The sequence below is a fragment of the Salvia splendens genome, chromosome 8 (assembly GCF_004379255.2).
Source record: "Salvia splendens isolate huo1 chromosome 8, SspV2, whole genome shotgun sequence".
Lineage (NCBI taxonomy): Eukaryota > Viridiplantae > Streptophyta > Magnoliopsida > Lamiales > Lamiaceae > Salvia > Salvia splendens.
The window spans coordinates 6,383,127-6,397,979 of record NC_056039.1 but is presented as its reverse complement, the minus strand read 5'-3'; the positions used below and the strand labels follow the sequence as shown (position 1 = coordinate 6,397,979).

Sequence of the window (14,853 nt, the reverse complement as noted above, 5' to 3'; positions counted from 1 at the left end):
GCAGTGCTCTTATATATCCTTGGTTTTACTTGATTTGAGGTTTTGATACGTGCGGTGCGTGCTTCAGGCGAGGGATTGTTTGACCTATTTATTAACCAGCATTTAATGATGATAAAACCTTTTATGACAATATGAAATCATGAAATAAAAAATTGTACTCCACATAGGTAATTTAAGGCGTCAAACGTAGTAATGGATTGTATTAGAATAAAACAAAAATGAAACTTTGTATTTTATTTATGTAAATTTTAATTTTGGAACAATATAAAATAAATAATGTAAAAGTAAAAAACTCTATATAGTGACATGTTCACTTATTTCTCGTGTATCAAACTAGATCAACATTGCCAAAGATGAAACACAGTTTAATTGATAAGATATTTTCCTCCATATTTTCCTCCATTCAATCAATAGATCACGGATTTAGTGTTATTATGGCAATAGAAGAAAACTGGACCTACGTCGGCCTCAAGGCGTAAAAGTCGATTTTCCAAAATCAAATATGCGATCAGATATATTTTTATGAAACTATCAAATATTTATTATACATTAATTATGCATCATATATTGAGGTGATTTTAAACAATAATAGTAGGAGTACTAATATTAAGGACATATTTTTTCCAAAAAAGCGAAAAAGTAAAGAATGACATTGAGCATCTAGTGGGTGCAATAAGAGCATGCGCAGCGGTGGGCGGGCGGCGTTCGTTCGTCCGTGCCAGCAAGCTCCATCGCCGCTGGCACGGCGCTGCTCGTTGTGAAGAGCACGTCCGTACCAGCGAGCAGGCGACGTGGCGGCACGCAATTGGGCAACGACATAGCCGTTGCCTTTGAATTTTTTTTTATTAAAAATCGATTTTTAATATAAAAAAACCGATAAAAAAAAATCACTTCCCAAAAAAAATATATCCGTTTATTACCGTTGTTTACCACTTTTAAAAAAATATATATTTTTTCCCCCAAAATACACATTTTCATCTATAAATATCTCACTTTAACACCCAAAAATTCACACCAAACTACACAATTCTCATTTTCATTCTCCCATATCCATTCTCAATCTTTCTTCCACTCCTACACCATAACAATGTCCGGCCACGGCGATAACCCCCGGGCTCCGGTTAGAACCCCGAATGGTTCGGTTCACCACCGTTTCCTAGTCTTGAAACGGAATACTCGGCCCCTCCTCAAACCCAAAGTTCGGGGGTTCCGGGTGGCTACCGGCCATACCCAATCGACGACCAAGGAGCCCCCGAAGGGCGATACGGGTGGACACCGGAGCCTAGGCCAACTGCCCCCTCCCAAACTCCGACTCCTCTTACTCGCGGTGTCCGCACACCATACACTCCGGCGGAGATGGATAAATTGTTGAAGGCGTACTTGGAAATCTCCGAAGATCCGGTGGTTGACACGAACTAATCCGGCGATCACTTTTGGTGGCGCATCGCTCGCCGGTACAATGAAAACCGGCCGCCGGGAATAGTCGAGCGCAACGAGAGTATGGTGCGCAACGCCATCTTCAGAGCCAGCGATGAAATTGGCAAGTTCAATGGCTATTTCCTCCAGGAAGAGCGAAATGCGGGGAGCGGCCGGAACGAGGTCGACTTCGTCACTGCCGCGATGAGCACCTACCAACCCATGAACTACAAGCCGTTCAAGTACCTCAACGTTTGGCATGAGACGCTGACGCACCCGAAGTATATGGGAGGCGTAACATCCTCCTCTAGCGGCTCCTCCAAACGGTCAAGGTCGGTATCCCTATCCGACGCCGGCTCCGAAGAAGTGGCTAGCCAACTCGCCGGAGCTAACTTGAGTAGCCCCGACGCCGGCCCGAGCTGTTCCCAACGCCGACCGCAAGGAAGGAAGAAGGCGGCGGCCAACCGCCGTCGAGCCATGGCTGCAACCGCCCATGCTCCAGTTCCCGCTCCCGTTCCATATGAGCCACCTCAACCCCCCCCCCCCCCCCACCAACTCGTTGTGGCAGCTTTTGGCCCAACTCAATATGACCGATAGGTCCACTATGACCCCCTCGCAACTTCGATCGCACGAGGCCATGATATTGGGCCTCCAAAGACAATTGGGGGTAGTGCCGCCGGATGAGTAGTCGTCCACGGGGTATTTTTAGCTTTTAATTATGTAAATTTTAATTTTTAGGAGTTTAATTATGTAATTTTTAATTTTTAGGATTTTAATTATGTCTTTTTTATTTTATTTATAATTTGTAATATTTATTGTGGTTTTTTAATGAATTTTAATATTATGGAAATGTTTTGTTTAATTGAATTTTAAATTGAATTGTGCTCGTACTTGCGGAAGAGCATAGTTGTGGGTGTTATGCTCTTGCCAGAGAGCAGGCAGGAATAGTGGCGCCGGGCCCACAACCGTGCTTGCTGGCAAGAGCACGGTCGTGGATGCTCTAAAAGGCAATACCCGGCCAATGGTAGCGAAGTGCGTGGGACCACTTATCAGGTCATGCCACGTGGAAGTTTGCTTGGTGCATTTAGTGATGTGGCAAGTGGGAGTGGGTCCTATGCCAACGAGATTGTAAATTTTAGGAACCTCCTTTATTTGCAAAGCAAGAATATTAAATAGGTGGCCTCTTTGTGTGTGTTTGTCTCCCATCCCATTTTTTTTTGGTCAATTATTCAGATTTAATCATATATCTGTAATTATTTGTAGGAGTCTCAGGCCATCCACAACGCTGTCTCTATACCGTCTCTTAAACCGTCTCTTAACTACTATTTGAGCACTATTTGAGGACCCCACTGTCCTTTTTTCCTCCATCTCTTAACTAAGAGACGGAGGCTGCAACGCTCCGTCTCTTAACCGTCTCTATACCGTCTCTTAATTACTATTCATTCAATTTAATTTATAATTTTTTTTAAAACCCAATTCAATTTAAACAAACACACTTTATTAAAATTAAAACAATATTACAACTTAACATTAAAAAAACGAAGACATAATTAAAATTCTAAAAAAATAAAAATGACATAATTTAATATTCTCCGCCAAAGTTTTCCCAAATGTGCTCAATTAGATCCTCTTGGAGTTGGGTGTGGGCGCTAGAGTCGCGTGTCCTTGCCCGAATAGCCAACCGTTCTTGTATAGATGGATGCGCTCCACTTCGCGGCGGACTACTTGCAGTTGAGCTTCCGGGGGATTCGGGGTCGAACCAATTTCCGGCATCGGGTCCTTCGTCTCGGACAATCATGTTGTGCAAGATTATGCACGTATACATGATGTCGACCATGCTCTCCATGAACCACGAACGAGCCGGGGCTTTGATGATGTTGAAGCGCGCTTGGAGAACCCCGAACGCCCTCTCCACATCCTTGCGCGCAGTCTCCTGCTTCTGCGCAAAAAGAGCCTGCTTTGGGTTCGCTGGCCTGCCGCACGTCTTCACGAAGGTCGGCCACTTCGGGTAGATGTCGTCGGCGACCGACCGCGTCGAACCCTTCTCGGAAGAACTCCTCCCTGGCCGCCAAAGTATTCGCTATGTGGAGAAATAGCGGTTTCCGCATGCGGAAACGGCGACGGAAATAGGTATCTCCCCAAATCGGGTTATCGCAGAAGTAGTCGCGTACTAACCGTGCGGCGGCTTCCTCCCGGTTCCGATTGATGTACTTCCGGGAGCGTCGTGGGGGTGGTGCGGCTTCCTCCGCCTCTCGTCGTCGATCTTCTTCGAGTGATTGTTCCATTAATTGGCGCATTTGCTCAAAAGGATCCATTTGTTTGAGTTGATTGAAGATGGAAATTGGAGTGATAGAGAGGATTTGAGAGGAATAGATGTGTGTTTGTGTTTGAAATGAGTATGGAATAGAATTATTTATAGAGTAAAAAAATTAAAAATTTTAAAAATGAAAATAAATATTTAACGGTAATATTACCGTTTGAAAAAAAAAATTTTATTATTAAAAATCGATTTTTTTAAAAAAAAATGAATTATTGCGTCATCAGTGACGACGCCCACTCGCGGGCCAGCGAGTGGGCGTCACGCACGCATGGGGACGTGCCACGTGTCTCGGGCGCGTGGCGAGACAGCTCGTCTCGTGTCTCTCCGAGACGAGCTACGCGACGAGACGGTCGCGAGCTGGAGACGAGATGGCCGCTGCAATGCGTCTCGCGGGGGTCTCGTCTCTCCGAGACGAGACGCGAGCCCGGCGCGAGACGCGTTGTGGATGGTCTCACACTAATTATACATTTGTTACAGTTATATGGTTTAAACTAGAATTCGTATAATTCAAATAATCTCTCTTTCTCTCTTAAATTCAACTATAAAGTTTATAGCCTAAATATGTCCAAACCAAATAGGAATACCACACCATCGATAAATCAGACATAAAATAAGATAAATAAATGGAGAAAATATTAAGAGAGCAATGGCTTTCTATCCATCCATTTATTTATCTATATCCACTAAAATTCATGTGCACTCATTAATCAATTTGGGTGAAATCTAAAGCAAGGGATGAAAAAAGAGAGAACCAATCTTAAAGGAAAGGAGCTTAAAAAATTGGGAATAAAAGAGAGAGAGAAAAAAAAAAGAAAAGGGTATGATTCTTGTGGTTTACGTCTTGGGGAATACTTTTTTTCTTCAACCCCCATCAATATGCTACATATATTTTTTTAATAGATTTTAGTATGTGACTATGTATTTTGCTTGTTTCATTTATGATATACTCCACAGAGAATTTTAAAAAATTATAATAACCAAAGTGGATATTATGATGCTTCAATTTGGATATTATATTAATTGTTTCAATTTATCTGTTGCAATATCAGATGCGTGGCACCTCTGGATCTATGATATATGCTGATTTCACAAAATTGTGTCATAACCATTCAACTTTTGGAAAATTAAAGTGGAGATTGCTCTCATTTTTCATGATTAATAACCACTATCACTGTTGATGTATTTCAATGATATATCTCATAAATTGAATTTCTAATTCATTATTCTTTTGGGAATAAATGGCTTAATAGAGGAGTAAATTTAATCTAATATCCAATTGTTGAGGTGATTAAAGAAGAGGAAGACGTAAAATTGAGAAAATGACTAATCTCCTAATTATATGCAAGTTTGAGAGTTAAATTACCGTTTTAATAAAGTCAACGCAAATTATTATACATGACATTTATGGATTATAAATATTCATAAGATGATTTTATAAGTAAATATGAAGTTTATTTTCGTTATTTAATATATTTTCCCTAAAAAATAATCTCAACGCCAAGATGGCCTACTATCAACCAAATACATGCAAGTATAATTAAGAGATTTAGCTAAATAATTATACATATTAGCGTGTTTGTGTGTGACCATTACGCCATCTCTTCACCACGTTATGCCAAACGGAAATTGTTTATTGATTGATGGTCATAATTTATTCATTTTAATGTTCAGTATTCCCTTAAAATAAGATTATATATCCCGAGTTCTGATAGCAGAAGTCAAATTTAAAACGATTATTAATTTTGACTTGATATTTCCAAATTATTTGCAAGATCAATGCCATGATATCACGCGTTGAGAATTGAGATAAGAGAAATAATTATCCTACTATTCCACGTTTCTTTTTTTGAGTGGTGAAAATGTCAAATGTCAATACATTAATCTTTATTAACCAAATTTGATCGAAACAAAATTCAACCATATTTAGTGCAAAAGGTATAATTAATCTTAACTTAATTACGAATCTAGGAACAGTTATTGAACTACCTTACAAGTTTTCAATACTTGAATTATTTTATTACAAAATACTAATGTACTGTCACTGTGAAACCACTAAGTAAATATACTAATTCTTAGTAATCAATTCGAAAAGTGTAACGATTTTTTTTTATCCAAAGCTCAATTTAATAGTACTATAAGTTTGAGTGCAGTCGTGTTATTTTATACCCTCTCTATCTCATATTATTTGAATTATTTTTTACATAAAATTTATAATAATAAATTACTCAAGTAATATAAAAATAATGAAACAATTTAAAATGAAATAAAATGAAATATTGTAATTTTGCAAATTTGTAACTGTACCATATAGGAGTAATTGCAAACTAATTTAATTTTGAATGAATCCTACTAACAAACTAATTAATCTCTAAATTTGGAATATTCACCTACAATTGAGTCAACCCCGAATGTTGTTTCATTTACATACAAATCGAGTAACAATTTAAAATAATTGTCGTTTAGCATAAAGATTTGAAAATATGGAATAGGAGTATTAATTAAAATTTTAAACCCTTTTTCAATGGTAAACAAAAAATGTTTTTAACGGCAAAAGGAAATGATTAGTAATTGCGAGAAAATGAATATAATTGGAAGTTAAGTACTATTAATAAGAAAATGAAATATAGGTTTCTCACTCTAAAACTAAAAGGTGGGAAAGAGAGAATCTGGTCGCCAGCCATGAAATAGAGGGATCAAGCTTTCTCTCTGGTCAAAGATGGCATTTCTTGTTTAAAACCCTTCTCCCTCTTCACTCCTCCCTCTCTCGAATTCAAATCGCCTCTCCTCGCCTCGCCGTGAGAGGGAAATATACTACTCCATGTTTCTCATTCTCATCTGAAGAAGAAGAAGAAGAGAGTTTTTAATGGTTGATTATTGCAATCCATCCATGGCTGTCGCATCTCCGTCTCTCGCCGGCGGAGAGAGGAAGCATTGGTGGCTCACCAACAAAAAGGTGCTGTAAATTTGATTGATTCCTCTCTCTCAATTGATTTATTTATTGTTGATGATTTTGTGTTGGTTATGTGGTGGAGATATTGATTATGAATGATGTATTGCAGATGGTGGATAGATACGTGAGGGAAGCCAGGATGTTGATTGCGACGCAGGACCAGAGCGAGATTGCGGCGGCGCTGGGGCTCCTGGAGGCGGCGCTGGCGGTGGCGCCGCGCATGGAGGTTGCGCTCGAGCTTAAGGCGCGGTGTTTGCTGCACCTCCGGCGGTTCAAGGAGGTGGCGGATATGCTGCAGGATTATATCCCGAGCTTGAAGATAGTCTCCTCTGATGATTCGTCGTCGAGCGCTTCGTCGGATAACTCGTCCACTCAGCTATCGAGAGAGCGAGTCAAGCTCCTCTCCTCCAGCGGCGACTCACTGAGTGGGGACGAGCCTGCGTTCAGGTGCTTCTCCGTCTCCGATTTGAGGAAGAAAGTGATGGCTGGGCTCTGTAAAAACGTCGAGAAGGAAGGGCAATGGAGGTAAATTCGTTTAATCCTCCATCTCTTTCTCTCCGATTTGTTTTAGTGTTGAGTAATTAAGTTTGGAAGTTTGAATTTTACGCGAAGCGAGCTGTTTGCAATTAATGATGCTTGACCTAATCCACTCGTCATTAATTCGTTTTGATCCTATTCGAAAATTCAAATTCGTCTACTTCTATGCCCAGAATTTTCACCAACGATGATCTGTCTTCATCAGATTTAAATAATTACCAGATTTGCACGAGTTGAATTGAATTGACTTGACTCAGTTATCTGACGCATTTCATCGAACAGGTACTCGATATTGGGGCAAGCATGCTGCCACCTCGGCTTAATGGAGGAGGCAATGGTACTCCTCCAGACAGGAAAGCGCCTCGCCACCGCCGCATTCCGCCGCGAGAGCATCTCCCTCTCCGACGACATCTTCTCCTTCAACAAGTTCCCGCGCTCCGGCGAGAATCTGATCAGCAACCAGCCCCAAACCCCGCCGAAGACCGAGTCCGAGAGCATCTCCCACCTCCTCTGCCACATCAAACTCCTCATCCGGCGCAAGGCCGCTGCGATCGCCGCCCTTGATGCCGGCCTCTATGCCGAGGCCATCCGGCACTTCTCCAAAATCCTCGACGGCCGCCGCGGCGCACCCCAGGGGTTCCTCGCGGAGTGCTACGTCCACCGCGCCACCGCCTTCCAATCTGCCGGCCGGATCGCGGAGGCGATCGCCGACTGCAATCGCGCCCTCGCCCTCGAAACCTCGTGCATCGACGCCCTCACCGTACGAGCCAGCTTGTTCGAGGCCATCCGATGCTTGCCTGATAGCCTCCATGATCTGGAGCATTTGAAACTGCTCTACAACTCAATTCTCCGAGACCGGAAACTGCCCGGCCCCGTTTGGAAGCGGCAGAGCGTTCAATACAGAGAAATTCCCGGGAAATTGTGCTCCTTAGCAGCCAAAATTCAACAGCTGAAACAGAGACTTGCCGCCGGAGAAACCGGCAACGTAGATTACTACGCATTAATTGGACTGAGAAGAGGCTGTTCGAGATCAGAGCTTGAGAGAGCTCATCTCCTGCTCACGCTCAAACACAAGCCGGATAAATCGTCTAGTTTCATCGAGAGGTGCGAGTTTGCGGATGAGAAAGACGTCGATTCTGTCCGTGATCGGGCCAAAATGTCCTCGTTGTTGCTGTATAGATTGGTGCAGAGGGGATACACCAGTGTAATGTCGATCATTTTGGATGAGGAGGCAGCTGAGAAGCAAAGGAAGAAGGCGGCTGCAGCTGTTCAGCATCCGGCCCCGCCTCCGCCTGAGAGGGTGGCGATGCCAGTGGCGGTTGCGGTGGAAAGCAAGGCCTTCAAAACTCCACCGCCATCAGTTTTTCAAGGCGTTTTCTGCAGGGATATCGGTGTCGTTGGTAATCTGCTGGCGCAGGCCGGTTTCAACCGTCCGATTCCGGTGAAATATGAAGCTTTGAGCTGTTGATTTAAAAGAAGTTGAATAATGACGGTGGTTTTGAATTGTTAATAGGCCGGCAGGAGAAATCTGATTCTGGTTGCAATGTACAAATCGTTAAACCTCTAGTACTACCCTCCCAGGATAAAAATTTTGTTACCAGTTCCATCTTTTTTTTAAATCATTTTCATTTCCTTTTTACTATTTTATGCTTATCTATGTGTATGTACAGATTTAATTTCAATATTTAAGTAGTTTGAAAACTTGGGGATTAGTTGTGTCATGTGGGATATTCAATCATAATTTAAGATGGGAGGTTGGAAATAAATGAGGTGATGATATTAGTGGTGCATTTGTAAAGTGTTATTGCTTTGCATTCTGGGCTTTTGGCTGATATCTCATGTCTTGTGTGAACGCACTATTGAATGTCAGCCTTATCCAACACACAACTCACATTCCACGAGGTTGAAACCCCTTTGCATCAATGTCTAGATCTTGGTTTTAATGGCATATAGTAGAAAAGACACATTGCCATGAATCCACTTAAAATCCACAAATTATTAATTATCTTCTTGAGTTTATTGGTAATCATCAGTTGCCACTAAGTTCTGAATAAGTTAAAAGTTATTGTACTCCGTACATCACTATATGATTATATAGGCTCCAAGAAACAAAGAAATCATATTTTTGGCCTTGGAAGTACAGTTACATCCTTTCAGGCATACTAGCAACATACTTTCAATTCAACAAAATATTAAGTAATCAAACATCCCCATCATCAGAGCATCCGCGCGGCCATCCGACCGGCGTGCCGGAAGTCCGCGCAGGACGTCCGCCATTAGGCAGCAGGGAGGCGGACATGCGTTGCGGACACCAGAGCTCAGCGGCATTCCAGGGACGTCAGCCATTGCAGTGCCACGACGGACGTCCCGATTTTTTATTTAAAAAAAAAACTCTATATATACGGCTGGTTGAACTTCATTTCATTCGCATCACTTGTTTTAACGAGTTTCTGTCTCTCTCTACGTTTCCTTTATATATCCAAAATGGCTATTGGTAGTGGTAGTGGTAGTGGTGTGGTGCTGATGACGTACGCCGGCGAATTAAACAACAGTTGCGGGCCGTTACGTCCAGGGAGATAAATCGCGTGATACAAGCGGGTTGCAGCAGCAGCAGCAATCGGCTGTACCTCGACCCATCTATCGTCGAACTATAGTACCTCGAGACCACATCACTACACACCGTCGGTTGTATGAGGACTACTTCGCTCCGGAGCCACGGTTTGGGGAGAACATATTCCGGTGACGTTTTAGGATGCATCGTCCGCTATTTCTACGTACCGTGGGCGCTTTAGAGCGTCGATACGAGTATTTCAGGATGAGGGAGGATGCGGTTGGTAAACCTGGCCACACGCTCATACAGAAGTGCATACGGAGGTGCGACCGACATGTTCGATGAGTACCTCCACATCAGCGAGACAACTGCCCGCGAATGTCTGAAGTATTTTTGTGAGGGCGTTAGGGAGATATTCGGGGATAGGTATCTTCGGAAGTCTACCCCCGAAGATTGTCAGACTCTGATGGATATGCACGGGAGTCAATACGGGTTTCTAGGAATATTGGGCAGCATAGATTGTATGCATTGGAAGTGGAAGAACTGCCCCACCGTCTGGAAATGGGTGTTCACTGCCGGTTTCAAGGGCAAGAATCCCACGATGATCCTTGAAGCGATAGTTGACTACCGGCTGTGGATTTGGCATGCGTATTTTACAGTAGCCGGGTCGAACAACGACATCAACGTCCTCCAGTCGTCGCCCCTTTTCAACGACCAGTGCATGGCGTTAGTCCGGCCGTCAGTTTCGTCACCAACGGCAACCAGCACAATATGGGCTATTATTTGTGGATGAGATATACCCTATGTGGCCCGTCGTTGTGAAGACGATCAAATGCGCCACATACGAAAAGAAGATCTATTTTGCGGGTCGTCAGGAGGCAGCGCGCAAGGATGTGGAGCGGGCATTTAGTGTTCTCCGTCCTAATTCGTGTCGAAATTTTAATTCCGTAAATTGTTTAATTTGGTGAATTTGTGAATTTTTTTTTGTGAATGTCCGCCATTGTGCAGTGGGAAATCCTTATGACGTGGCAGTAGGTGTTTTTGGGAAGTCCGTCGGGATATCCGTCCCACTGTGGATGCTCTCATGCATTGTACATTATTATTTGTGCCTGAAATGTAAAACAATTTAAAATCTGTAAAATGAAAATTAATTATTTTTTGGGTTCTATTAGAGTAAGTCGTATTCATATTTGAACTTTCATGTTGCAATCGATTGCAATTTAACTTTTTGGCCAAATTCAACACATTTAATCTCTAGTTATCTATTACTACTATTATACAGTACCTCCGTCTCATAGAAATAGACTCAATTTCTTTTTTTTATTTTGTTGATCTATACTATCTACTATTAATAAAAAAAATTCTTGCTCTCTTTTAGTACTTAATTATTATGGGGCATGGGCCAAACATCCACTGTATTCCCTATAGTCTCCAATAGAAGTCCCATTTTTTATGACACGAATTTTAATAGTATTTGATTTTATGAAAATGGTTGAAATAGTTATTGGAATGTGAGTTCTGTTTTCATATATTGATTTTATAATAAAATGTGAGTTAGTAGAACATGGATTATTTTGATTTTATATATTGATTTTATATGAAAAAAAAGTAAAAGTCAAATCAAATTTCTAGTGGAGATTAGAGTTTAGACAAAAAATAATGAAATGAGAGTTTAGTGAAGAAGTGGAGTGTGTAATTAAAATTGCACAAGCTACCTATGAATCAGTTTGACTGTGTTGGTGAGACATTTGGCTGTGGATAATGGTAATGTGGAAAGGGGCTTATCAGCACTCAATACAAGAAAATGCAGATATTTTTAACTTTTACTGATCGTAATTACTTACCACACCTACCCATTTCAAAGGTAAATTATGACACTGCCACTGCTACGCCCTTTCTCGTCTTTTTCGTGCTTTTGGTAAAAAACTTTCTTGATTGAAGCATGCGTCACTCTGCTCTGATATTTTTCATAATTTTTTTACGTCCTCCAAATACAACAGATAATCATCAAAAAGCTTTATTGGACCTATTATTATGTTTGTTCACCAATGTGCCACTTCTTTATTAATATTCAATATTAATAATATAGCTATATATACTTCAATAAAAAAGTTGTAATCTGTTTATAAATATAACCCTCCCATGATTTTTTATATCAAACTCATTTCACAAACATACATGCAGCCATGCACACATATACATCAAAATTTGATACTCCTAATTTGGTAGAGTGTGAAGATTTTAGGTTTGATTAATCTATATCCATTTTATCACTATTATACCTCTATTTACACACAATATGATAAAATAGGTTGTGGTATGGCCAATTCCTCAAAAGTAATAAATGCTCTAAGCCTTGGGTTTGTTTCTAAGAAAAGTTGCAAATTGCAATTTTTCATGAACACAATAAATTACCAAAAAAAATGAAGTCAAAAGCACAAGTGACATGGGAAGCAACAAATCTCAAAATCAATGGCGTACAAATATTCTCTCAATCTCTGGCTTTTTGAGTGTTTTTGGTAGAGTGTGAAGACTTTGAAATGCTAAAAACTTCATGTTTTTTCCTCCTCTATTTTACCAATATACGTCCACTATATATACTAATATTAGTTATTAGTTATATTTGTGGCTTTACTTGGAAGTGAAAATTCATCAGTTATATTTGAAATTTAAAGTTATTTTCTTTTCATTTTATTCGAAGAATTGGTTTCTTCACTTCCACACTAATCAGCAAAACAATGATTCCTCACTGCCCAACAATGTGGTGTTAGTGAGAATAATCCAAAGATAGCCATCTTACCTGGTCCCCATTTCAAAACCATGTGAAATAAAGTTTAGACTACTTAGAAATTTTATTTCAATAATTTAGGTCTTTTAAAATTTTTGTTCGACTCTTATTAATTTAATTATATACCCGATATATATCAATTATGTTCTGCTTTACATGCCACCAATAATTAAGATTCAAGTAGAAATACATGAAAAGTAAAGCAAGGTATAAAATAAAAAGAGCAAAAATAACATGATCCAATAATGAGAGAATATATTGATGCTTGTTGTATAGAGTTTGGAATGCAAAAAAGAAAATAAAAGTGTGACAATAGTCACGTGCTGGCCAAAAAGGTGCACCTGCAATTTCATTCCTTCAAAAAGAAAATACTTGCACAGAGTTATTAATTATCACCAAGCAATAAATCCTTCTTAACATTTAAATTAAATTTCATATGATTATATGGAGATGATCGATTATAAAAATGCACAAAATATGTATTAGTGAAATGAAGTTTAAAATTCATGAAGTGGAGATATAATAGAAGTTAATCGTTGTTTAACTTCCCACATTTTTTTTGCTTCATTAATAAGAGTACTTTTTTTCTATTATTACTTGAATAAATACTAATCGCACTAACATAGTAATTAATTGCATCTGAGCATATCGAGGTATTTATAATATCAAACATTTTCTGACAAACTTTTTTATATGTTTGAGATGTTGGATTTCATATGAGGAAATATATCAGTACTGATGTGATATTGGAAAAAAATACGTAAAAGTTAAAACTGTTAAATTAAAGGTGTTCACAATTTCAAAATTCCAAATTATTTTAATCAAAGCTTATAAGAAAAATATTCTTGCAAATTAAACAAAAGGAAAAACGTCTTGAATTTTTTAAACTCATTGTAAGACCCTAATTTTTTTCATTCTTACAGTATTAATTCTTTCTCACGTCTCATCCAGCGGGTGCGCTGCGATATTAAATCGGATTTAATCTTAAGGTGTTATTTTTATCACGTCCCAACATAATTTTAATCGTTATTATCATTTTTGTCATATCAGTATATGTATAAATCGTGTCCAGTAAATTCTAGAAGTGTGAAATGTAAGCCTTAATTTTATGACAAAACAAAAAATGAAATCGAAATTGTCTTACTCGTATCATTGAAGTGATATTGATATATAAGGAGTAATGTTATTGTGACAACTTATCGGGCATGATTAAAATTAAAAATAGGTTAAAATGTTTAGTTGCTTAGAATCAACCCATAAATATAAATTAATAATGCGAATGATCCATCCGAACAAATTAGACAAATTTGTTCATTAAATGTTTAATTAAAGCATACGAATAAGACGATTAATTCATGGTTGCATATAGCTGTATAATGTTATGAAATTAAGTAATACAGCTAACCCTACAAATCTATCAACCGTAGGTGTGGTGTGGGTTTTAATTCATTTCATTGTGTGTTGTGCGTGTTTTTAATATTACTCTGTGCAGAGACTGATAGTGGAAGAAATATGCTTTCACATCTAAGTTTATTAAATTGTTAATTAAATATATATGTTATACTACAAGGTTTTGAAGGTCTACAGTTTGAAGGATTCAATGGATTTTCTGACGCACTGATTTTATATTCTTATTCTTTGAGTTTTAAACTACATTGGATTTGGCCTTGAAAAACCACAACATTGAATTTGATAATTGGTACTGTAACGATAATGCCATAAAAAAAAGTTGACCAGTAAAAATGTTTTTTCCTTCTTTATATTATTGAGGATAAAGAAAATATTTCAGTTCAGTTTTTATAGAGCATAGGTGTAATAGTAATTTTTATTACTGCATAAATTAAAAGTGTATAATTTTGAAGGTAGAATAAGACATGGATTGCGCAATAGAAGATTCCTTTCACAAGAAGAATGTGTAGGATTTATAGCATCCAGATTTCGAAATGTTTACCTTAAATAAATTCTGGATTTTTATTGAAAAATCGGGCTTTTCAAGGTCCAAATTGCTGATTTTCAATGTGCAGACTGACATAATGATATGCATATAATAAACTGACATATGCATATTTAGCTAACCTTAATAAATGGAGTAACATACTATACTATGACATAACACAATTTGAATTTTGATTTGTTGTTTCCGTTGACAAAATTTCACCGCTCTTATTTTCCGAAGTAAAAAAATAAAAAAATACTAATAACCTAATAAATAAAACGTCAAATGCAACAAAATTTAGATATCTTTTTGGGTAAGTCTATGTGGCCATAATGTGGCTGGCCATAAATGGCAT

General features: G+C 39.0%; 1 protein-coding gene across 1 annotated transcript; it reads left to right on the top strand.

The window, feature by feature from the left end:
* The first annotated feature begins 6,357 nt into the window (after positions 1–6,357).
* LOC121745293 lies at positions 6,358–8,935 on the top strand. Its single transcript, XM_042139139.1, has 3 exons — positions 6,358–6,689; positions 6,796–7,211; positions 7,506–8,935. Exons 1-3 carry the CDS (start codon positions 6,600–6,602, stop codon positions 8,689–8,691), a joined length of 1,692 nt encoding a protein of 563 aa, XP_041995073.1. The 5' UTR covers positions 6,358–6,599; the 3' UTR covers positions 8,692–8,935.
* The last annotated feature ends 5,918 nt before the right edge of the window (positions 8,936–14,853 follow it).

What these genes read in the sequence shown, in the direction of transcription:
- LOC121745293 (XM_042139139.1), top strand. Translation starts at nt 6,600, where the DNA reads ATGGTTGATTATTGCAATCCATCCATGGCTGTCGCATCTCCGTCTCTC. An exon ending in GGTGGCTCACCAACAAAAAG is followed by an intron (nt 6,690 to 6,795) that starts GTGCTGTAAATT and finishes GATGTATTGCAG; the next exon opens with ATGGTGGATAGATACGTGAG. An exon ending in GAGAAGGAAGGGCAATGGAG is followed by an intron (nt 7,212 to 7,505) that starts GTAAATTCGTTT and finishes TTCATCGAACAG; the next exon opens with GTACTCGATATTGGGGCAAG.